At 36.9% G+C, this 26,177-nt stretch overlaps 1 protein-coding gene across 6 annotated transcripts in view; it reads left to right on the top strand.

Annotated features, from left to right (window-relative positions):
- Positions 1-26,177, top strand: part of LOC128865776 (uncharacterized) — a 176,229-nt gene extending 150,052 nt beyond the window's left edge. For all 6 annotated transcript variants that reach the window (XM_054106116.1, XM_054106117.1, XM_054106115.1 and 3 more), the window contains exons 5-11: positions 1,013-1,085; positions 7,055-7,222; positions 9,360-9,558; positions 12,049-12,398; positions 18,289-18,373; positions 18,532-18,939; positions 25,193-26,177. In XM_054106116.1, coding sequence (XP_053962091.1) covers positions 1,013-1,085; positions 7,055-7,222; positions 9,360-9,558; positions 12,049-12,398; positions 18,289-18,373; positions 18,532-18,939; positions 25,193-25,302 — 1,393 coding nt within the window. In that variant the 3' untranslated portion in view covers positions 25,303-26,177. The remainder of the gene's footprint in view (positions 1-1,012; positions 1,086-7,054; positions 7,223-9,359; positions 9,559-12,048; positions 12,399-18,288; positions 18,374-18,531; positions 18,940-25,192) is intronic.

Below are 26,177 nucleotides of genomic sequence, written 5' to 3' on the forward strand. Positions count from 1 at the left end.
CTGTAACACTTTTCAGCGTTACATTCTGCTTCAGTATTTGCAGGTTGTCGCATAGTTAGTTGGCGCATGCGCATTCTGTCCGCCAATTAGTTACAAATGGTGGCAGGGTTTCTGGGGTGTTTCGAATTGTTTATCTATTTTTTTGGTCATAGCATAATGAGTCATAGTGAAGGGATATGCTGACATACACATACATGCATGTGTGTGTGTCAGATAATTGAGCATAGACATATTTGACAGCCGACATTGCAGAGACACAGTTCATAGTTCGTGTGTTCGAAAATAAAGTGGTTATTGCACGCCAGCAGGGCGTATGAGTAATTTATCGAGTTAGGCACAGAGAAAACGGCACTGCGTGCATGATATGTACATATGTATGTACATATTGGAAAGAAAATGAAATCTTAGCTAGGCAAAAATATGACAAGAATTTAAATACATAGTTGGCCATTCTAATAGATCCATTGCTTAAATTATAATAAAAAAATATTTCCTTTAGGAAAAATATATTAAACAAGAAAGCAGGAGGAAGATTAGATTTTTATACATATACTCGCATCAAAGCCGGTAATACCGGTTGTCATGCATAAGTAATTTCAAAAAAGTTCACTTAGCAGCCAATTTCTGAAATTATTCTCTTATGAACAAAAATTCACATCAAGAACGCTATCTAAATGAAGCTCACAATTTAGGGACGTTTTTTGATTCGGACGGTTCTATGCCACGAGAGACTAGTATTTTGTATTTTGGACATTGTCGTCAATTCTTCTAAGATTTCAGTATAATAAGAAGTAAACTGAAATAATGTAACAATTTTGTGATTTATTCAATGTTGAAAATTTTAGTACAGAGTTTCTTAAAGTGAAATATCTTCCTTATCTTTAGATATCTATAATATTTTTAACATTTTTATAGTTCTTTTTTATTTTATGCAAAAACTCGTACAAATTTAATTCTAACAACTAATTTTTGATTACTGTAAATTTCTATATTGTTACTTTTTTATTTTCAGCATCGGCTTATGTGGGTTTGATAATCCAATGCGCGATCAAAAGACCGAGGAGTTTAAAAGGCACATTGGGCAGGTGAGTGTAAATGTATATTGTTAGTGTAATAATTTGTTTTATGTAACTAAGCAAAAGCTGACGCTTGCTAGCCTAAAACTGTATACGAAATATGGAATATATTAAAAGAATTATCAACATAGGAATCGAATACACTAGACTTTGTATCAGAGTTAGCAGAGTTCACTCAGCGCTTCGAGCACTATGCTTCAGTGCTCTGCAGAATCACTTCTTCGAGGTCTATAAAATTTGGATTGGGGAAATCTTTCTTCAGCCAATTCTTTTTTAAAATCAACCAGTCTAACCTAACTTGACCTAGCCCCATTAACTGATTACTGCCAAACCTGCTTAATATGAAGGGCTGAATTAAACCCTGTATTACGTTTCGGCTAAAAAGACTGCCTAATTTTGGTTTTAGTTAATATTGTTCGAATCTTCGCAGCCTTCTTGTGATCTCATAAAGGCATCTTCTTACGAACTCTGGGAAGCTACTTATACAGTGCGCACGAAATGTGAAGTAAAAAAATTGAGTATGCGATAAATAACTATATTATACTTGTACAATTATAAAACCATTAAAAGAGTTACAGTGATTACCCGAGTATTTATTTGAGAGAGTTCAATTTGGGTGCAACTGTATTAAACAAAGACTATCCATACATATTTGAAGTATGAACTTTTTACAAATATATTTATTTCTACCATATAAATAAAACCTGCTTTCGATGTGCAGATAAATGTTTTTTAAACTCGGCTAATTTTTCTTATGTAGTTAAAACATAAAAAGGCCTTTTCAAACTTTTAGTCTGTATGTTTGTTTTGGCTTTGTAATTTTAATTTACGCTGTATGAGGCTACCATAGTCATATTGCAAAAAGTTGAATTTGTGATCAGATTTTTTTTCCTACCTTAAATAAAATTTCGTATGACTACACTGCGTTAAATAACTGTAGCCCTGGAACGTATTGACAAGTTTTGACAATTTATTCATTTCGTTTTAATATTTTTTTAAGAAAATGTAGTTCATGATCCTATAAATCCCACATAAATCCGAGTTTTAAATTTTATGAAAATTAAAAAACAAAAAATAAATAAATTCCACACATTTTAAACAGAATTTTTGGATATGCGATTTTATAGCCCACTGAAATGGGAAATTTGGTACCTTAAAGTAATCATTATACGTACGTCAACCAGATTAGCTTGTCATCAGATTACCGAAGGCACTCACTTCTGTTCAATACTAAAGATGTTTACGGTCATGTGGGGGATATATTTGACAACAGAAAATTATCAAATGCGCTCTCTTAATAGAAGCTGGCAAATATTTCAGATGATTAAACTTCAGGCTTTCCTATAAATTTGATGTGTCATATATAGAACGAGCAACTTAATATTGAAATGGCGAAATTTTGCACTTTTGAGTTTGAAAGAAAACGTAAGGGATAAGCCACTGTAAAGAAAAAAAATATTGGGAGGTTGAATTAGTTTTAAAGGTTTTTTTCGAAGATTTGGGGCTTTATTGTGAAAAAACGGTACAAAATATTTTATTTGAAGTATTGGCCATCGCTAGCTACAACTTTCACCCATCTTTCGGGCAATTTCCGGATGCCGTTTCTCCAAAATTCTGGCCGCTGCTTGGCTATCCATGACTCAACCCATATTTTGGTAGCCTCGTACGAGGAGAACCGCTGGTCCGCCAAATCGAGACTCATATGCCGGAACAAATGATAATCGGAGGGAGCTATGTCTGGACTATACGGCGGGTGGGGTAACACTTCCCAGCCAAGCGTTCCAAGGTATTTTTTGACAGGTTGAGCAACATGCGGCAGAGCGTTGTCATGTTGCAAAATAACCTTGTCGTGCCTTTTTACCGTTTCCGGCCGTTTTTCTTTCAATGCCCGGCTTAAACGCATCAATTGCAGTCGGTAACGATCCCCCGTGATTGTTTCGCCTGGTTGGAGCAGCTCAAAATATACGACGCCGACCTGATCCCACCAAATGCAGAGCATGATTTTCTTGCCGTGAATATTCTGCTTGGCCGTCGACGTTGATGCGTGGCCGGGCAAACCCCATGATTTTTTGCGTTTTGGGTTATCGTAGTGGATCCATTTTTCGTCGCCAGTCACCACCCGATGCAAAAAACCCTTCCGATTTTGTCGCTCGATCAGCAATTCGCACGTAAAAAATCGCCGTTCGACGTCGCGCAGCTTCAACTCGTACGGGACCCAATGTCCTTGCTTTTGGATCATTCCCATCGCTTTTAGACGCTTGCAAACGGTTGATTTATCAACGCCCAATGATTCAGCAAGCTCTTCTTGGGTTTGGCACGAGTCCTCGTTTACCAATTCCCCCAATTCCGCGTCCTCGAACTTTTTGGGCTGGCCAAGACGCTCCTTGTCTTCGGTGTGAAAATCACCACTTTTGAATCGTCGAAACCAGTACTCACATGTTGAAATCGACGGAGTACGGTCTGGGTAGGCCTCCTGCAGCAATTCACGGGCTTGGGCTGTATTTTTTTTCAAATTGAAGCAGAAAAGCAAAGCTTCCCGCAAATTGCGTTTCGACGGCACGAAAGTTGACATACTCGGAGCACGAAAACACTGCGTTGTTTATACTTCAGCGAAATGACAGATACTGATAAACAAAGGAATGAGGCTTTGTCATGAATATATATTCAGTATTGCCAACGCGATAAAGTGATAAATAGCGCCATCTGTGTGTCACCTTTAAAACTAATTCAACCTCCCAATAAATAAATGCAAAATATACTTAATTTTGCAAATGTTTATCTGCGGAAATATATCAAAGTTCTGAAAAATATTCATGAATCTACTTAAACATCTACTACACATGGTTTTTTGTTTTTTGAATTTGATATGAAAGAAAATTAATTCGATGAAACCTTTAGATGAACCCGCACTTTTCGATTTACGGTAAACGAGCTGACAGGAGCTGCGAAAAATTTCAAAATAGAAGTATTAAGTAATTTTGCACCTTCATCTTTGAAATATGTAATTTTTAAGATGTTAGAGCACCTGTTGGACGAACAAAACTGTTTTCTGAAATTTCTATTAAGCTTGATTTTATCGTACAGTGCTATAAGTTAAGTAAAATTTCTGCAATATAACAATTATTACTCAATTTGTATAGATATTTCTTATAACAGTTTTATTATCCTCTGGCTAAGTTAAGTAAAATTTCTGCAATATAACAATTATGGCTCAATTTGTATAGATATTTCTTATAACAGTTTCATTATCCTCTGGTTTATTCTGAACTCTGTATAATTTTTCACACTTGGCTTTAATAAAGGTGAAAACAAGAGCCCAACACTAGCTGTTCTTGTAAGGATAAATACTTTACTATTTACTTGTAAGGTGGAGGGAATTACAATAGTTATTAACTAGTTATTAAATATCATACTAGTATCGCCCGCGCTCGAACATTTGACCAATAACAATTCTCACTGCAATTAGTAGGTTTTATCCTATTTGAATTCAACTGTACAATGTAACTTTATAATAATATTTAAAACAGCCAATAATAAAATTAAAAATTAATAAAATTAGATTTATTCAATTCTTGACAGCAATTGGAAAATGTATTTTTTTGCAATAAAGTAAAATAGCCTCAATCTCAGAGCCACAATACCAAATAATTGTTTTGCACGAAAAGTAATTCGACAGACGGCTCATGCCGTTGTCGTTAAATTATTGTACATTTTTATTTCTTTTTCTTAATACTAAAATAAGTAATTATCAGAATTGTTTATATTTTACTTTTATTTGCAATAAATACTACTCCTAATTGGAACTTTTGCATTTGTACCAAGTTTCAGTTCCCTAGCTTCCAAAAAAGGGGTTTAAATATATTAACTTACCTCTTATCTTAACTCATCAAAAATATCATTTCTGTTTACTTTTTTTGTTTTTTTTTTTTTTTTTGCTTTATTATAGCACCTGAATATGATACATTAATTCACATTTCATAGTTTATAAAAATTGATTTCAAAATATAAACGAAAATGCAAATAATACTACGTACAATATTTTATTTAGCTCATTTATGTATATTGAATTCCATTTCGGTGCAACAGTCCGCAAACTCAGATCAATGTAATATTGTTTTTAAATTCTGCTAAGTACCTTTTGCAATATAGAAAAAAACAAGTCAAGATATACTCGTACAAACGCAATCCAATCAGCAATTGGCATAAAAAATAAAAAATGATTGGGTCAAGTAGTTGGCAAGAATTAATGAGCTCAATTGTGCTGCTACAATAGAACATTAATCAGAGGGTGGTTAGCAAATAAATATGAAATATTTGTAGCATGACGCTTGAGTGTAAAAGGTAGAAAAAGAAGAATAGAAAAGAATACGTGTATGAAGAAAAATTAAAAATGAAAAGAAAAACAGAGTTTAGATACAAGAAGCCGCATAAATTCGGGCACAAATGCTCACTTTAAGGAACAAGTAATGCCCATTACACAAAATCACTTCGCTGACTATAATATTTATTGAACTATTGTTATTCAGCACAAAGGTCCCACTTAACCTGATAATAGGTATAAAAAATTTAAGCCGAGAATAATTTTTTTTAATTCTTTTTAGGAGGTTTATTCAGAGCTAAAATAAATTCAGTAATGTTATTACAAAACACTGATTGTTTACAAAACGCCCCAAAACAAACATGGTAGTGAACACAAATACAAATATAAAACTTTAACACAACAATAATAACAACTCTGCAGCCATTGCTTGAGGCTGATGGAATGATTTGTGCGTGCGTTAGATCCGCTATTGCGCCTTATGTTTTCTATGGATTTAGAGTTAATGAGGGGCTTACGAAATGTTTTGTATTGTGGCAACAATTTGGGTGTTTTATAACGATATGCTTATATTTAATGCAAAAAACGACGATTAGTTACATAAAAATATAAAATAACGTAGATAGATTTCCAGAGACCCATTTTCACGTTTCTGCATCAATATAAGCAAACTAACAAAAGGACCGTTTTATCTCTATTATGCAAAATTACACAAATACATAATTTTTCAGAAGCTTAGGTTGTGCTGCTCCTGTTGATTTTGCTTTCTACCTTCACCAAAAACTTGTTGCTTTTTATGATAAGCCTTTAGCTAGCAACGCTTGCCCAGCGTTTAATATATATATAAGGTTTTGATACTATACTGTGTTCACACAAACACACTAAGTTCCCAAAAAAGATTTCTTCACTCATATTCCTACATACTGTAAACCAACCATCAACGAATCCCATCAAATCGTCTAGCAAAGCTTTCCCAAAACTGTCCCGAAGAGGTCATCTCAAAGTGCGGAGCATTCGCACAAGAGAGTTTAATGAACTACACCTAATGCTCATCTCTACAGCTCTTACAAATGTCTTTATGCGAAGCCTCGAATCCTGCAGCCATATTGCCACTACTTCAATGCCGCATAAGTATTCCAATGATAAGCGCTTTTTGTTTCGGGAAATCCCGTATTCTTCGTTCATCAAACAATAATACATTGATTGATCGCAATACTCGGTAATTGTACTGATTAGTCTAAGAAGAGTTAGTATTTCTGCTCTAACATTTTCATCAGCTTGTGACAAAATCGAACCCGGAGGGTATTTAATACTTGATCTCGACTGCCCGAGTCTTATCTCAGACCCATTTCTCATCATTGCTATAATCAAACACGCAATATACTGGGACTTAGTACAGATAGGCAATGTCGAAGTGATTGGAAAGTATAGTAGATATCTTCGACAATTTTGGTCACACTCAACGCTACCGATCAAATGATCTTGCCCGTCGAAGAAATGGCCAAATCGATCCTTGAAATCTGATATCCACAGTTTCTGCCTGTTTTACTATTTTTGTTATTTTCCCCCACATCTAATCAAATATTTTTTTTATTTTTAATAAATTTATTGTTATCTTACATCTTTTACATCTATGCTCTTCATCTGTTCAATTTTTCAGGGTGTTAAAATCAAAATGGATGACGCCGGTAATATACTCGTTCGTCGCTATGCCAAAAGTAATGTCTACATTAAGAGCACAGCGAGCAGCTCCAACGAGGAGACATCCATTGGTGCCGACATACTCAAATTGCCAAATCAAGCTTTGGAAAGCGAAAAAATAGTCAAAGTGAGTATTGAGAGATTTTATATTTTCAGCATGCAGAGGTCGATTCTGTCCCTAAGACGTAGACTTATTTCAATTTGTTTGCATGTATGTACATGTAAGCAATGTTAATATAAAAATTGTCAGTCTTCCTGAATCTCACTACATTAAAAGGTAAATAAAGTGACGCAAACACAAGGATATTATAAAGATAGTGAATAAGTCCTAGACAATCCTTTTTTATGACTCTTTAGATATTCGTTGGGGTATACACACGATATTTATATGATTGGTCCCAATATTAGGATCCTCAATACAGCATTCCTCTGCTTATAGATGAGATCATTTCTGTGAAAGCCCTGCCTTATGGAACGAGATAATGTCAACCCTTGGCAAACCACTGTTCAATAGTCTCGAACAACTGCCAGGCTTACTCGTGAACAGCCTAATAAGGTTCTTAAACCGCACAGACTGGATACGGACAGACTGTAAAATAAACGTGAAACAAGTTGGTAGCGAGGACGTGGAAACAAAATGGTGCAGAAGTACTAGTAGGATTCTGGTTGAATAACCACTTTAACCACCCAGCACAAAACCTACAACCGTTGCTTTTCTTTCTAGGCATCTGCTAGTTCTTTATAGGCACCTGTATATGAGTAACTCTACGCCTTCGTAAATACAAATTATACCGTCATTAATGGGAAGATGTGCCCAGCTTTCTGGCATAAATATCAGTAACCACTTTTTGTAAATATTATATCTTAAAAGGTGTTTGATTTAATAAATTTCTGCTAAAATTTAAGCAGAGACTCCAACAATTTTAAATCGGTAGGTAGTCTTTTATGACAGAAATACACTCGTCACTTGACGTCAGATGACGAAAGTACTCACTCGGAAGTCATTGCCTGCCGAGAGTCGAACACTACAGCACGTGATTTGAATTTTTTTCTGATAGTTTATATGCCCAGTAGTCATAGCACTCACGAATGTCATGCTTTAACAAACATGATAGGATGACCACAAAAACCCGATTTTTAAAGTTTATGTGGGTATAGACTTTACAGCAGCATTTGCTCTATGAAATCGAGCTCCGATATAATATACGAAGTAGCGAGAAAAGCGATGCATGCTTTATAAATGCACTACTTGGATTGCTTTTAGGCAGGCGTCTTACTTAGAAAATTCAATTCCTGGTCAAAAAAGCACAATTAAACTAAAAAAATAGGGCTTTTACTGACCAAAAATATATAATATAACTATATGAAATTGTAAATAAATAATCTTAGCTAACTGACCGAGTTGTTCCTCCAATTGGTGATGCCCGTCCTGATGTTGTTATACGCAGTTTCAACGCTCCTGTAGTTCTAAAGTTTTTATAAAAAATGTTCACGACAGAAATGCAGTGCGGCATTTGCCATTGACTGTCGAAGGACGAACGTTGTTAGAAAAAAAAATGTCCTATGTATTGAATATTCATTATTTTAGCTACAAAACCAATTTTCGATTAACTTTTGATACAAAAAAACATCAATCGATTAGGCCTCCTCGGAGTGACCTGTGGTGAAGTTTCCTTGTCCGTACATATGTATGTATACTAAGAGCAGCGCCTTGTTATATAAGGAAACTCAATCGTTCACAGAAATGCTGAAATACCTACTGTTAAGGAAACCTCAAGAAAAGGCAATCGAGAAGTATACCTGAAACTTAGCATCGAACAGATCTTCTCTGCATAAATGCCGATATTCAGACAGCAGTCGCTAGTAACTATTATTGAACTATTAATGATTATCAGAAACTATCGTACAAAATGACAGTCATCTGAACCTCGGAAACCATAAATATTTGCGAAAAAAATACTAAATATTATTAAGTTTAAGGTTTAAAGTGTAAGAGAAAGAGAAGAGAAATGAAGAGTAATATTTAATATCCTTGATACATAATTTTGTATCACTAAATTATTAAAAACATGTCTTTAAAAAATTTGTGTGATCTAAAAATATTTATCTCTTAGTGAGCAGTTACTCCAGCAATTAGTGATCACAAATAGTGACTACAGCCTAGCAAAAATACATGTTACAATTAGTTATATTTATTTTCATATATATTTTTGTTTACTTTATTGCATACTTATATATATTCTCTCTTTATTTCACCCCGCTAGTTATTCGATATGAAAAAATTTCAATCAAATGTAAATCGTGAGCTCCGGCGTGCTTATCCCGACCGTCGACGCCTGGAGACACAGTGCCTATCTGTTTTGGCATTTGTCAAATCGGAGAATGATATATTAGAATGTCCTATTTGGGTGCTCATTGTGAATGTGGTCGCAATGGATATGCTCAAAAGTAAATTGCCACCAGGTAAGTACAGTGGAAAACAAAAATAAATAAGAAAATTAAAAAAATTTCAAAACAGAAGAAAACATAAATAAATGGTTACGTAGAATGACTAGATGACAATGTAACTTTTGTTCAGAAAGTATATGAAATTTTGAAAACAACGGGGAGATTGTTCAATTATTAAATTCATTTAATTTCATATCAACTTTATTATGATGAAATAAATCTTACAGACTACGTGTAGATCAAAGAATTATTAATAACTGAGTCTAAATCTTACAGACTAAGTAACGAACTTCTTGCTAACTCAGAATAAAATAATTCAAGCGTGCACTGAAATGAGGGTATTGATAATTCAATATCAACCCTCTTTTAGATGGCATTAAATGCCGATTAGATTTATTCACTTCAAAGTAATCTCCTTGGCAGCCGATGCTTGTATTCCAACACTTCCGCCAATTTACAAAACACTGTTCATCGCCTCTCTTTTGTCCAGAAACGCTTTCCCAGACGTAATAACTTCGTGGGGTGGGAAAAAAGTCAAGCACCACCAGGTTAATGGAATACATAGTTTTCGGAGTGGTATTAATATTCGTTTTGGTCAAAGAGTCGCGTACACCCTGAACTGTTAACTGGTGAAAAGAACTCAGTAGGTGTGGCCAAGATCAGCTCGTTAACCGGCTTTCAGCGAAAGAATCAGCTGAGTGGCTGACGTCACCGGAGTTATGGCAACGGCTTGTTTACGAAAAGCTTAGAATGTGTTGGTGATGTGCGAAAAAATCAACGTAGCCTTCGTTCATTCTACTTCGTTGCCCTCTGATCAACGACTGTTGGACGAAAGTGTGAATAATAATTAGCCGGTGATGTGGCAGCCAAAGTTGCTTGCATAATTTGGTTTTTCACTATAACGGATTCTCCAAACCATGAGTTATTTCTCAACAATTCGGGCCCTTACGACGAACATTGTCTCTCAAACGCTTCAATGCATTCACATACGAATTTTTACTTACTCTTTGGTCCGGAGAATATAATTTGAAATGGTCCCAACATAAAAGAAGTCAACTAAATCTTGAGTTTGAATCGTATTTCGATGATTGCTTTCTCGTTTTATTATCATGTTCATAGATGCATGCCTCGCCACTGCTAATGATGCCTTCGATAATACTTTGGGCCAAAGAAAACATTTGATGCCATTTTCGCAAGACATTCAGCACTATCGGCACAAACTGCGTGTCAACTCGTTTCATCTATCGCTGAATACGTCTCGTGCATAACGCTCGGTATCGATCTAAGTGAGACACCAATTTTGTCTACTATCCTTTTGCGGCTCACAACCGACAGATGTACCAATCCAGAAGTTAGATATGTATTAGTGCATTCATATTTATTTATTTTATTTTTTATTTGTTTTAAGATGGCAATTCACTGTGAACTTATTACCAGCCATTTGCGCCGCTCATTTAACTATTCATTTGAGGTGCTAAAAAATATTTGTAATTTATTAGGTTGGGCTTCGCTGGTGCTTCACCATTGAAGCGAGCTGATTACATATATACTAGTAAGTCATACCGACTCGTATGTAGCTGGCTGAGGTTGAAAGTGCATGCATAGATCTCATACATCCGCACGAAGATCTCATTTTTACAGCACCGCCATAGCAAAAGTTGCAAATGTGCATACCTTTTAATGCAACTTTGAATGCGATTTTTCTATTTTTCATTTTTGTTTTCTATTTTTGTTTCTTGTTTATGCTTTTTGCGTTTCACTCCCCATTTGTTCGACAAGCAGTTCAAGGTTGCTACCACTAACAAGCGCTTTGGTGTGCCGTTTGTGGCACCAATGCAGCGGCTGCTGTTGGCCTTTCGCTTTTGCACAGCTAAAAACACATACATATACTCGTACAAGTATGTAATGTACATACTTATATAATATATTGTGTGTACAGATGTGTGCATGTAAGAATGCATAAGTAAATTTTTGCGGTAAATTTCAAATGCCAACGGACAATATTTTCATTTCGCCTTTAAAATGTCAAAGTGTCAACTATTGGCCTCTGTTCAGGCCGAGATAAAGGGCGGCAATAAAAGAACGCATGCACGCCACACGCACCGCTGCGCTATTGTCTCAAAGCGTTTGGCTCATAAATCAAAAATATTTCTATACTATATTGGTATGTGTACGGATGCGTGTGGATGTGTATGTGTGCAAAGGCATCTACGCATCGAACCAATGTCAACGCATGCTGAATAATCAATTGAAATGAAACAATAACAATGATAGCAAAATAGCAGCAATAACCAATAAGAGCTTTGCAAAAATTTGCATATTGGCTGAAAGAAAAAGTTAAAAAAAAAATTGCTCAAACAAACAATTGGCAGCAATAAATGATTTGTGTTTTCCAAAAAAGCATATAACATTGAAAAAATTCTATATTTTTCCTCTATTTTATTTTTCTTATACCATTTTACATATATCTCTCTCATCCCACTCACCCTCCTTCTTTAACCACAGTGCAACGCCCAGTGGTGGACATTAAGAATCGCCCTAGAATTCCTATACCCGATGAGGATCCTTACAGTGTGGCCGGCAATGGCAGTGGCGGTAGCTCGGGCAGCTCTGGTTTTGGTGCTGGCAGCAATTCGAGCCATCATCAGCAACAACAACAACAACAGGCAGCAGCTGCCTTGCACAGCATGAATGGCGCTGGCGGTATCAATGGTGGGGCAGCTGCCGCTGGTCATGTGGCTGCCACACGTGAGCAGTTGCTGTTACAGACACAACAATTGGCACATAGGCGCAGCGAAAAACCGCCAAAATTGCCACCACGCGATAATATCTACGCACATGACATCATACCGAAGGTGAGTTTTGGAAAAATAATTTAAACAAATTACGAAAATATTCTGTGAAGAAAACTGGTAAGACTTTTGTTCTGATAAAGATTTTGATGTAATATTCAACTAAACAGGACATATTGTGGAAGAATAAATTTACCAACATTTTTTTTGCCAAATTCCCTTTAAAAATATTGGGCCTATTAGTATAGGGTTGTTCAATAGGTGCGCTTCAACTTTTTTCCGATAGGGACGGCGAACGACGCAATATTTTTTATTTTTCGCTTGTCATTTGTAAACTTCATTAGTATACATTTCATCATGTAACGCTACACACTTGAGCAACGATTGCAAATCGTGCAAATTTTTTATGAAAATAATCGTTCTGTTGCTGCTACTTTAAGAGCATTACGGCCATTTTACGGTCCATTTAACAAGCCGTCCCGTTTTGGGGTTATGTGAAGTCATTGGTCTACAGTAACAAGCCGGCGACGATTTGTGAGCTCAGAGCCAATATTGAACGCGAAATTGCTGGAATTTCGGCCGATTTATGCAAAAGAGTGGTCGAAAATTGGGTTCAACGATTGGACTTCGTAAAACGTGCACGCGGTGGTCATGCAAAAGAAATCGAATTTCATACTTAAATGTATATGTTCAAGCTCGATAATAAAAAAAAGAGTTAAAAAAGTCAAACCGTTTGTGTTTTATTCAAAAAAGTTCAAAAGTTGAAGCGCTCTTACTGAAACCCCCTATACATATTTAGTGATTTTCTAGGAATACAAATATTAACTTCACATTTTGCAATTTTTTTGTTTTGTTCATATTTTAGAAGCATTTCCATTTGATCTTTAAATGTATAAGAACTCTAACAGCCCGTCCAGCGGGGTCTAAATTGCATAGTTATTCCCGTAGGAGAAGAGTTCACTTGGATGGTGACCATCATCCATATTTATGGTGCCATGAAAAAATTGGTTCGTAATGACACAGGGATAGCAAACATATTTCAGCAATAATGATTAGAAATTACGGATGAAAAAACTCGAAAATTCTGCAGCCGTTTAATATCCGAACTCGATAGTTCCTCAGATACTTACTTGAACCTTAGCCTCCCGATAAATATTAGATGCTGAGATGATTCCTCGTCATCGATTTTGCGCCAGAGGAGTGTAGCACGGAAGCCCGATTAAGGCACCTACCACTACCGAGGGCATCGGCTTTATAAACCTAAGAAGCTCGCTCGGTACATGGTCTGAAAGACCGGGCAACCTTGCATGTTGGGCGTTTGCTGAGTTTACACGGGGTCACCCGCCAAGAGTAGTTACAGAACGAAAACCACTTCACGTATTTCCTGACTAGCCAGTTTACCAGATATGCAATTTTCTTCAATGCCGCAATGTGATTTGAGGCTTGATATCGAAATATTTAGGTGTAACCGGTAGGGAAAATGCTTAATTTTTCCTACTTCACGGACTACTTTTTGGCACTCCATTTCGTAGACTTGAGAATCACTGCATGATCGCTATCCGGAAGCTTAATTTAAAAAAAAATTGTGAGTTCCTCACAGAACGCTCTTTCATCAATCTTTCCTCCCACATTCGAGCTATCTGCTAACCAATATTTTTGGTAACTGCTGTAACTCTAACCGGGCACTGCTTCCAAATTTTAAAGCCTGTTTCTTCCTCGAAGGAGTGTAGAGGGAGAAGGCCTTGCTTTGATCAATGGGACTCTAAATTAGGATACTATTAGTAATTAGTCGACACTCAAACAACGTCTTTCAAATTCAAAAATTAGTATTCGCCATTAATTCTGTCCCATTCTAGCTAATGTCAATTGCCTCACCATAAGGTATTTCTGAACTAGATATCCAAGGAACACCAAAGCCGAATGTGTTGGTGCGTAACTACCATTTGGTAATGCTCTGGTTCGAAGCCCCGGGCATGAAATATAAAATCGTAAAATGCGTTTTTTCTAATATCGGTCTCAGCTCGACACGTAATGACAAACATCCGAGTGTGTTTTTCCCATGAAAAAGCTCTTAATAACAAACCATCTGAGGTGACAAACTTGTCTCTTGGCCTCTGATTTCGCAATTGGAGTATGTCGATGGGCGAGGCTCAAAATACGATTAAAATTATTTTTTTATTATTTTGCTATTACAACTGATGTTGCTAGATGGCATAGTTTGTAAGTACTAGCAATTGCAATAACAATGCGCATAATCAGTAGCTGCAATGAAAACTCCGACTAAAACTGAGTATATGTGCATATCCACTGACTGTGTAGCCTTGTGAGATTGGTTGTTGCAAGCGCATGCGCAACAAATACAACATTCTTCGCATATTAATTACACGCGATATCAAGGGGCAAATGCAGTTATTTTGACATACTGCCAACTCAATATATTTATTTGTATATTTTTATGCACATAAATTAAGTTACCTGCATACATACATACATACTTACACATACTTGATTTGAATATAAAGAACGAGTTTTACATTACATGTTGGGCATTGGGCTGGTGTTGCAAAGTGGATTGCGATCATATTTGTACGAGTATATAGTTTGGATTTAAGGTATTTTATTTCGCAGTTGATCGATTCGTGGTGCCCTTCTTCGCTTGAAGCGATTCAGTGGTTTGCAGGAATTCAACGAATTTTCATGTGCAATATGAAATATACTCCTTACCTGTGTAGCTAGCTTGAGCTATATATTAAATCATACAGGCTTACGCCATAAAAATACTTCTGAGCACTGAAAACGCTCTTAACACGTTTAGTACCACAGCACAAGAGCGCCACGTCGCAAGAAAGCGTACGACGGAATTTGTTTCATATTAGACCTTATCCTGGGATTTCATGCGACACTGCATAGAATTTTTTATGTTTTTAGAGTAGGCTGATATTAGCAAACATTTTCGGTTATATTTTTATAGTGCTTGATAATATTTAATATTTAAAATGGAAGTCCGTCTTTTCTGACCTCCAGTGAAACTTCTTGTCAAACGTGTTCAGGCTATAGTTAAAGTCTTATTCTGATATGCTTAAGTTTAAATTATATAATAAATTTAGGACTAAGTATTTTTGAATATAGTCCTTTAGGTCTTTCATGAAAAACGCTCTAACTCTGAAACTAAATTACATAAACAGTTCAAGTGATATTGCCAAGTTTATTATTTTTTCATATGCAATCGTTGGCACTATGTGAGAAATATAATTTCGTGTAAGCTTATTTAAACGAGTCCTAGAGCGTCGCAGCGACATTCATTGACTTGGGTATTTTCTCTATGTAAAAGCTCTGTCTGGTCCATGTAGACAAACCCCAGATGAAATTGAGGTTCATTCGAGTGAAGAAGTCACCCAAAAGTCATCCAATAGAAATGCGTGTGGCTTTCGCCAGTGATAAAGCGCACTTCTCTCAAATATTTGCATTGCCACCATAATCTTAGAAGTACTTACTAGGTCTAGAGGAACGTGATTTAGAACTTTTTTGGGCTCATCTAATGCGAATTTATGCCCTTGAACTATTATCTCAGCGGAATTAGTAGAAACAACTCGCGCTTATATGATATACTACAGCTTTTACAATATTTATTTATTCTTGCAATTCGTTGTCGCCCCCTTCAAAGTGATGATCTACATTTATTAATTTTTTCCGACTCTCAAAAAGTTACTAAGCCCAATTTCAGAGAAGGTACTCAGTTCATGCACCGGCTTATGTCGAGCCTCTTCAATGGACTTCGCATGGTATCCTCGATGTGATCTTTGTAGTTAAGAGCGACCTACGGAATGGGAAGAATGTATAAATGATTATTCCAACCTTAAGAAACAGAGCTAAATTGATTAGGGCATTATACTACGACATGATTAACTTTTTTAATTCAATAAGCCTTCGAAAATTCGTAAGTGATATTCATGTTTTCCGTACATTTATTTCAAGTGCCATCTTTAAAACCCACATATGCAGTATATGGTAGGACCAGGCAGATAGTGTAATTACTCTAGACGTAAACTTAACTTGAATGAAGAAACTTAACTTATGAGATGAAAATAAATTATGCACAGTCATCTAAGTATGAGTTTAAAGCTCGTATGCAGCTGTGAGGTTTCAAGTCGGGACACTGCTATGTTAATAGTCTCAAGAATTCACTTTTTACGGTCATCGGTGTTGTACTTATGGCTCTGTTCCATACGCCCTGAAGTGGCAACTATATGGATTCCTTTATAGGCAAAGAGGTGTATATGCACATTGATCAAATACACAGATGACTTTCGAATTTAAACTTCGTGGGCTTATCGGTTCCAAAAATAGTTATTTTATTTGTTTTGCATAAAGGCAAATTGGTAGTGAGGCAACTTTTGTGTTCACTGCATTCTTTGCTCACGACAATTTGGTAAAATACTTGGCCCATATGACTCAAAACCACTGAGTTTGCCTTAGTTAGTTTTGAGTGACTTCTGGCTATTAAGTTTGTTAAGAGCCAATTTACACGATGTCTTTTCAACCTGAGTTTTTTTGCACATTCTCTTTTGGGACTTTTTTGTGTCTTTCCTTGCTTGTTTTTGACGTTCGTTTAATTTTCTTTGCTCATTCATTCGTTGAAAACTATGGCCAATATGGTCATTGAGGATGCGAGACCAAAGTTCGAAAACGAAATGTAAAAAACTCCTAGATTTCGCTGACCGTACGTGCATACCTACCCACTTCTTCTTGACTTCTTTTCCGTCCGAGGTGAAAAGTCATCGTGTAAATTAGCTCTAATTTACGTTTAAGCTTGGAGTAATTACACTATTATATATATATATGTACATATATATATGATATAATTGGCGCGTACACCCGTTTTGGGGGTTTCGCCGAGCTCCTATTTGTGGTGTGCGTCTTGATGTTGTTCCACAAATGGAGGGACCTACAGTTTCAAGCCGACTCCGAATGGCAGATATTTTTTTTTTCAGGAGCTTATTCATGGCAGAACTACATTGGGAGGCATACCATTGCCTGCCGAGGGGCGACCAGAAAAAACGCTTTCTTTATTTTGATCTTCCACCGAGATTCGAACCTACGTTCTCTTTGAATTCCGAATGGTAGTTACGCACCAACCCATTCGGCTACGGCGGCCACCAATTACACTATTACTGTTTTCAAACACCCGTTTGTCTATAAATTATCTCATAAGTCTGTTGCGAATTGCAACTCTTCTGCTAAGCAAAGAAAACAATAAAATAAATATCGCGGCTTGCTCAAAAATTCTTTCTATTTTTTTCAAATCAGCTTCCATTTTTGGTTGTATATTTAATGTTATAAACAATAAGGCTATTTTTCGAAAAATTCTTTATTCCTGTCCTATATAAAGGGTTTTCCAATAAGAGGTGTTTTTTTGATATTTAAAGAAAAATGGTATTTTTTAATATAAATGATCGGATGTTTTTTTCATTATAAAGAGGAAGGTGTACCGTTAATAGTGGAAAATAACATCAGGCAAATAGCCACCACGACCACGCTTACAGGACAATATCCTTTTCATGAAATTTTCCATAACCGAATTGCAAAATGGCTGCCCCATGTCCTCGATAGCCTCACGAATTCCATCTTTGAAGTCTTGAATGGACCCTGGACTGTTGGCGTAGACCTTCTCTTTCACGTGGCCTCAAAGAAAAAAGTCACAAGGTGTTAAATCACAAGATCTCGGTGGCCAATTGTGACCACCTTTCGTTGCTTGTAAGGCACGTAGCGCCGTCTTGTTGAAAATAAACGGACAATACCATCCAATTCGGGCCATAAAAAATCGTTGATCATCTCTCGATAGCGCAGTCCTATTCAAAATGACACCTGTTATTGGAAAACCCTATATATATATAGATATATATTATATATTGTATATATGTAGAGACACTAATAATAATTTTCTCACTTTTAGCCTGACTACGATGATATCGAAGTGGATACCAGAATCAAGTTGTCACGGGGCAAATCAGACAAAGGCAAAGACAACAAGAAATATGGTAAGTGATTCAAAAAATTATTGCATCGATGTTTGAAATAAAAGAAAACAATAATCTTCATTTTCCATTACAAGTATTTCAGGAATGGTTCCTCGAATCGTATATGCTCACCAATTTTCTACTTAACTACTCCCCCACTTATCTGATTCTTATTTCAGATGATCCCTACTATTGCGGTTTGCGTGCACGTGTGCCGAACTTTGTGAAATCATCAAAATCCTCCAAGGAGCACAAGGAACACGCCACTAATGGCAGCGTTTCTAACGGTAGCGTTAGCAACAGTAATGGCAACACCAACGGCAGCAACATGAACACACTCAGCCAGAAAAAGACTTCTATGCTACACATGTCGATGACGGCGCCAAATTTGCAGCACGCAATGCACGTGGCTCCCCCGCCACCACCCCACATGCATCCACATCACATACAGCAGCAGCAATTGATGGCCGCCGCTGCAGCACATGCAGTGCATCATCACCATCCAGCAGCGACTGCGGCCGCACATCACCAACATCATCTGCCACAGCATCCCATGTGGCAGGCGCGTAGCTTCGAGAGCGGCATAGGTATTTATAGTATTAGTAATAATGGTTGTCAGCAGCAGTTGAACGCGGCGACTGCGAATTTTCTAATGGGTCATCATAGCAACAATAACAACAATAAGAACCAAATGCATCAAGCACAATCAACTACATTACAAGCACAAGCACAACCACAAGTACAAGTACAGGCACAACAACAAAAACAACAACAACTGCACAATGCACTGCCACAGCTGTTGTCCGCCGCTGCACCGTTGCGCGGGCCGGTGGACATGGCTCATGGCGTGGACGGACACGAACACATACTTAACAACAACAACAACCACAGCAACAAACCACATAACAGTAACATACAATTTAATATAGAGCAGCAACGACAACAGCAACGCCAGCATCAGCATCACCAATTACAGACTTTGCAGCAAATGCACCAGCACCACCATCACCACAACAATCATGAACAGCAGCACGATCACAACCATAGCCACAACTCCAGCCGCCAGAATCATCGGCATCACAGTCGCAATTGCTCGCGACGTCAACTGCCAACAATTATGCCCGCCCATTACGCGCCGCCCACCTCTTCCAAATATAACCTCACCGACTCAGACTACCCCGACCCTGACTTATATAATACAGACGCTCAGTCACCGGTTACGTCTAACAATGGGCGCCTTAGCCGTTCACGCTTCCGTCGTATCAGCCGTGAATTGCAGGAAACGCTTTCACCTCACCGCTTGCGAACGAGTCGCTCGCGACGCGACACAAGCAGTGTTGTAGGCAGTAACTGTAATTGCGTCAGCTGCTATACACTAGCGCCACTATTCGGCGTTGTGCAACCAGCGCGACCGCCACGTAGTCTCAGCCAACAGCAATTGCGTTTACATCAACAATTAAGCGGCAGTTTGGCGAATATACCGCCCCCGCCACCACCGCCCCCCTTACCGTCGGCTTTAATGCATTCCACACATAACGCCAGCACCGTAGGCGAGAATGCAAGAAACAGCGACAGACGCGGTAGAAGCAATAGAAGTGTGAAGGGTGCTGGCCTTAAACGAGCCAACGCATTGGGCGGGCAGGGCGAATCGAATCTGATAAAATGGTGTAGCGAAAGCGACGTATCGCTGCTAAATCAGCGACGCAACCGCTATGTAGCGCCAAGCGAGACTTACACTTACGACGAAGGTTTAGGTGAGACTGATGGCGATGCGGACGAACTCTGTCGCGTTAGTGGCACGCTTAGCAATGAGTGTCTTTATACACTTGAAAGCGAAAGCACGCCGCATTACGCCAATGACTTTGACTTCAATGATTGCAATGACAATGTGCCGCAATGTAGCGCGCGCAAAGCACCACCCACAAGGGTAGACGAAAATAATAATCACTCAAGCAATAAAACTAAAAGATATAACGAACATGCAATGCAAACGCGACCACACGGCGGCTGCTTGTACACCGACAACACGGACTGGAACGCGCCACATTTGGACCGTCACACAAACAGAATGCAAGAACTGCGTTCGCCATCACCACCACAGCCGCCATCCGAAAAGAATAACGCAGATGATTCTAAGTCCGAAGTTCGGTTAAATGCGGCAAATAGAGAGGGTTTCGTGCACTCACCCGCACTACTGCGTCAAAAATCAATTTCAATCGAAAGTTTCTTCGAGCAACCAAATGAAGAGGGTTCGCTCTATATGTATGGCGGTCGAAAACGGGTTATCAGGTCACCATCTACTACAAATCTTTACGATCGCTTGCGCGGAGAGCATCCGCCGCTGAACACAGTGGATATGAGATGGCCGCTCACATCAAGTGATAACAGAAAATTCAACAACAGCGACGGTAACGAAAAAGCGCGATTGAGAAATATGCAGGAAAGTGAACTCCTCCACTTTCAGCGATACAAACTGGGCATGCAAATGTCCAAACAGAAGAACATAAATATTGCAGCTCCAAGAAAAATAACAACAAGTGAATCGTCATTGCCAGCTGCATTGATGGAAGAGCCAGAGGTACCGCCGCCTTGTTGGCGGCGCAGAAAAGGCAGTAATTGCAGTAATGAACTATATGTTAGTGATGACACAACAGTTGCAACAAAAGCTGCAGAGGTAACCTCAACAACAGCAACAACAACGGCGACTAATGACACACCGCTAGCCACTTCAACACCCATTAAGCAGCTGAGTGGCAGCGTTGTAGCTGCTGCGACGGCGGCATTTGAAATGAAACTGCACAATCAGAAACGCCAAAAGCAGCAGGAGAAGTCAATACAACAAGCTGAACTAAAGCAAATGCAAAAACAAAAGCAACAACAAAAACAGCAAAAGCATCAACAACATTTAAATAACTGCGAGAAGGTGGTGAAAATGTCAAAGGATGTGGTGAAACCTCAACGCGTTACAAACGAAAAGAATAACGGCAAGATTAGTGTAGGAAACATAGATAAAGATATAGAAAGAAACAATAAAAACAACAGCAACAGCAATAATAACAAAAATTTCTTTTTGTATAATAGTAAACGCAAAAACAACACCGACACCAACAATAACAACATCAAAAACAATAGCAATGTTGGTAATAAGACAAATGCTACACCAACAACAACAATAACAAGTGCCAACTCTAGTACGCACCTTCAAATGCCTGCCATTGCAAAGTATGAACCCATAGAAGAACAACAAGTTCGACACCAACAACAAGGTCGACCCAGCCGCGCTGCTAGTCGTTTGGATGTTAGTGACATGGAGTCCATTTATGGCTACTTAAAACCACGCAAGCCGCGCAGTCTAAGCCTCAAAAAAATCCAAATACTTGATTATTGATGATGGATTATTAAATAAAGAGCAAGAGAGCAGACTTAGTTCTAAACAAATGCCACAACAACTAAGAATTTTGAACAATTTGGTGCTGTAACAGTAATGCCTAGTTAAAAATCAACTACAACCACAGCAAAAATTACAGCTAACTTGTACTACTTGAAAATATTGACAACCGCACTGCACTGCACTGCGACCTGACAGCCTACAGCCAACCAACCGAGAATCGCATACAAAACTGAAAATAAGAAAACACAGATTTCCAAATAGGTTTGACTTCATTCGCCTACGAATTGTTACCAATATTTTTATTTTAGGGTTATGGTATTGTTTTATGGGTTTTGGTAGATTTTGAACATTTAATAGAAAGAAAAAAACACTCAGTTGACAACAATTCAAATTCAGTCTCGAGGAGTACACAATCAAAAAAGTTTATTTGAACGCGAATGAGATTTTCGATTTTGATAAAATCTCTCTGGAAAACCTTTTAGAAATCACACATATGAATATAAATATGTTACATCAAAAAAATGTGTGAGGCCCTTCTCCCTCTTTAAGCTCTAAGGAATTTTTGTTTATTTGGAAAGTTTCGCTTACTACAAATGACCGATCATACCTAGATATGAATGTAGGTGTATGTACAATCTTTCTATAAAGTTAAGAATTACAATTATACGAAATGTACCCTGCCTTACTGATTTTTTTACACATTCTGGTCGTAAATTAGATCTACGATGCATCTTTTTGGATTCCACTGATGTTGATGGCATGGGTTGGTGCGTAACTACCATTCGGAATTCACAAAGAGTACGTCGGTTCGAATCTCGGTGAAACACCAAAATTAAGAAAAAGATTTTTCTAATAGCGGTCGCCCCTTGGCAGGCAATGGCAAACCTCCGAGTGTATTTCTGCCATGAAAAAGCTCCTCATAAAGATATTTGCCGTTCGGAGTCGACTTGAAACTGTAGATCGCTCCATTTGTGGAACAACATCAAGACGCACACCACAAATAGGAGGAGAAGCTCGGCCAAACACCCAAAAAGGGTGTACGCACCAATTATATATATATATAAAAATATTATTACATTTTTTTAACTTTAACTTAAATTTCTATCTGAAATATTTTTGCTTTCTATTATCTCTTATCTTTTCCTTCGCAACTATGTATTATCACATTAAATGTGGCATTATCAAGGTTGCCGTCGTGTTAATTAAATATACAAAAGCGGTGCCAATAAACAGAGTTTCACATTTATACTAAAATAAAAAGTTTTCCGATAGTTAAAAGTCGCTGATAATCACGAATGTGTGAGCGATAGTTTCAGACTTCCACTTAATTTTAATATCTTATGCCGCCTTCGATTGGCAGATAATTTTATAAAAAGATTTTAGAATAGACATTTAAAGGTGTTTTTTATTTTTGAAAACTAACTAGAACTCTCACTCAACATTAGCGAATCTTGGTTTGAGTCTCTGAGTCTCAAGCGATGCATTTGATATAATAATCTTAAACCTGGTGACCGTCCACTCACTTACCACTCTAGCTTAGCCCAGCCCGTCCTTAGAGTTATATCTTGATTTTTACTCCTTTTCACAGAAGCAAGTAACTCACGTTCGGTAAGCAAGTGCATGTCGATTTTCAATCTCAGACCATAAATTCATTTAGACCTCCTAATTGTCTGCCGAGGAGCGACCTATTAGAAAAACCTTGTTCTACCATTTAATGTTTCAGGCCCGAAGGTCCGAGTCTGGGCACTTTCGAATGACAGTCACGCACCAACGCATTCGACCACAGCGACCGCCCTTGATTGATACTTGTTGAAATTAAGACACTTTCAGCAATTAAAATATGAAATTATTCGTCTCGTACGTGTTCAGTAATAGAAAATGAGTGATACTGAATATTCCTTTTTATTCGAAATTGAAATCATTGATTAACTTGCCCCAGCACTTCCTATTAACTTCATTGCTAATACAGTACGTTTTTTTACACTGTATCAGGTTTTTTCTTAACAATCTTCGAAAAGTTTTCTATTTCTCTTAAGGAAAAATTAGTTAATCGCCTTTTGTTAGTTATTTTGCTTTTTTAATTTTTATGTTTCAATGAGTGTATAAGTGTCAACTAATGCAGGCCACAAATGGAAAACAAATCGAAACAATCGGTTGAAACTCATTTTACCACACACGTGTGGATAACTTGACGATTTTAGTTCCACGCTGTGCGCTGCTGAGTGAACATCGAACTCGAAAAAATGATTATCATGTATGGTATTTATTTGTGCTTGAAAAGAAGAGGGGAGACTTTTTTGCCACGAATTTAATTTTATATTTCTGTCTTTATATTCAATCATTTTTCCACAATGACCGGCCGGCTTTTGGACAAATCTTTGAGCTCTCCCATAAATTAGTTAGATATTTATTAGAAATATATGAATAATTATATGTACATAATTATTATATTCATATAATTATATTTTCATATAATTATAATTATATTACATTACGAAAGTCACTAGTAGATAAGACTGTGGGTCTGTCTCAATAAATGATTTGCTTAATGTTGTCATTTGTCCGCTTATGTGCACACTTCAAAATTTCAAAAGAAATGAGAAAAATTGTGAACTTCGCGTCACACACGCGCATCAATTTTCGATCGGTTTGCCAACTGCACCACACTCGCGTCAATCTGTTTAAATTTCAACCGATTGTTTGGATTTGTTTTCTGTTTGTGGCCTGCATAATGCAGTTTAATATATAAGTAGAAGCCGTTCATCGGTTAGGTACCGTTAGATTAAAGTTAACTTCAGATTAACTCGATAAGGTAAAAGGTTTTTGTTGAATACCATTAACGTTATGAGTAGGTGCTACAAACGCTGAAAAATGTCCAGAGAAAGCTTGCGTGTATATAATAGTCATATATGCATAAGAATATACATACGTACATATTTATCTGGACTTTTGATTGAACTATCTTATACCATATAGGAAGTTTCAAAAAAATTTTCCTTCAGTTTAATAAAAATACGAAATTTATATTTCAAGACAATTAATTGCTCCTCGCAATTGTTCTACGAAAAGTCAGCTAATAAATATTTATGTACGTGTTCAATTGTAAATATATTTAAGGCAGAAAAACAAGCATAATATTTATACATACATACATCTTTTTGCGCCTGTGTAAAATTATTTGCTTTTTAGGTAATCTATTATAATTATAAACAATTTATAAATACACGTAAACGGTTGTTTTGCGGACCTGGACCGGGACCTGGACATTTGTAGTTAGACATTCCTTGAAACAAAAACGCGTAATAAAACTGCTATGCCACACTTACCCATTCCCAATTACCGTTATGTTATGTTATATACATACATATGTACATACATACATGCAATGTTATGCCTATGAAAGTTTATGTTGGTATATAAAAATTTACTCTATTCACCCTCTTTTTCAGATGCCGATTTGATTGAATCACCATATAATCACATCTACGGTCGTTTACCGCTGCCGACGCGCGGTTATGTGCCCACACCCCGCACCATGTACATCGGTGAATGGGATTGATGGGAAAAGGATACACTGAGCAAAAATAATTTAAAGAGAAAACTGCACATTGCTACATATCCAGCTATATGACTATGCTGTATACTTCATTTTATATAAGTACGCTCTATCTATCTATGTATTAGAATATGCTTTATGCAATATTATTAACTATTTATAAGTGCACATTATTACATAAGCAATTGAGTATGTAAGTATAGTACTTGCGCAATTTAAAGAAAATTTAGTATATAAGCACATACTTACATACGTTCAGTATAAAGGAGATGCTTGAAAAATATGGGTCCAGCGATACGCGAAGTAGTATACTATAAATATGTACTTAAGTTCGTTGCAAACAATATATTATTTGTGTGTGGTTGAAATGAAAAAGTGCTTAAGTTGATTTAAGAGAAACTTTGTTAAATATTTTGTATGATTTTTCAGGAAATTTCGGCAAGAGAAATTTACGGTTACCCTATTTAAGCGTTTTATTTCAATTGGAAGGGTTAAATATCAATGCAATATAACAAAATAAAATATAGCAAAATAAGGTAAAATGAAATAAGATAAAAATAAGTAAAATGAAATAAGATGAAAATAAGTAAAGCGATATAAAGAAGCATAGAAAAAACAAAATAAAATGAAACTAAAAAAAAATATTTATAAAACGAAAAACAAAAAATAAAAAAGTTGAAAAATAAATAAAAGAAAGAGAAGTTAAAAGAAATAGAATAAAGGAGCTCGAAATGTAATAAAATAAAGGTGAATTAAAAATAAAAATGAAAGCAAGTATAACATGAAATAACAAGAAATGAAGTAAAAAAAGATAAAAAAGAAATAAAACCCAATAAAATAACATAGCATAATAAAAACATAAAATAAAATGAAAAAAA

Source organism: Anastrepha ludens, chromosome 6 (assembly GCF_028408465.1).
Source record: "Anastrepha ludens isolate Willacy chromosome 6, idAnaLude1.1, whole genome shotgun sequence".
Lineage (NCBI taxonomy): Eukaryota > Metazoa > Arthropoda > Insecta > Diptera > Tephritidae > Anastrepha > Anastrepha ludens.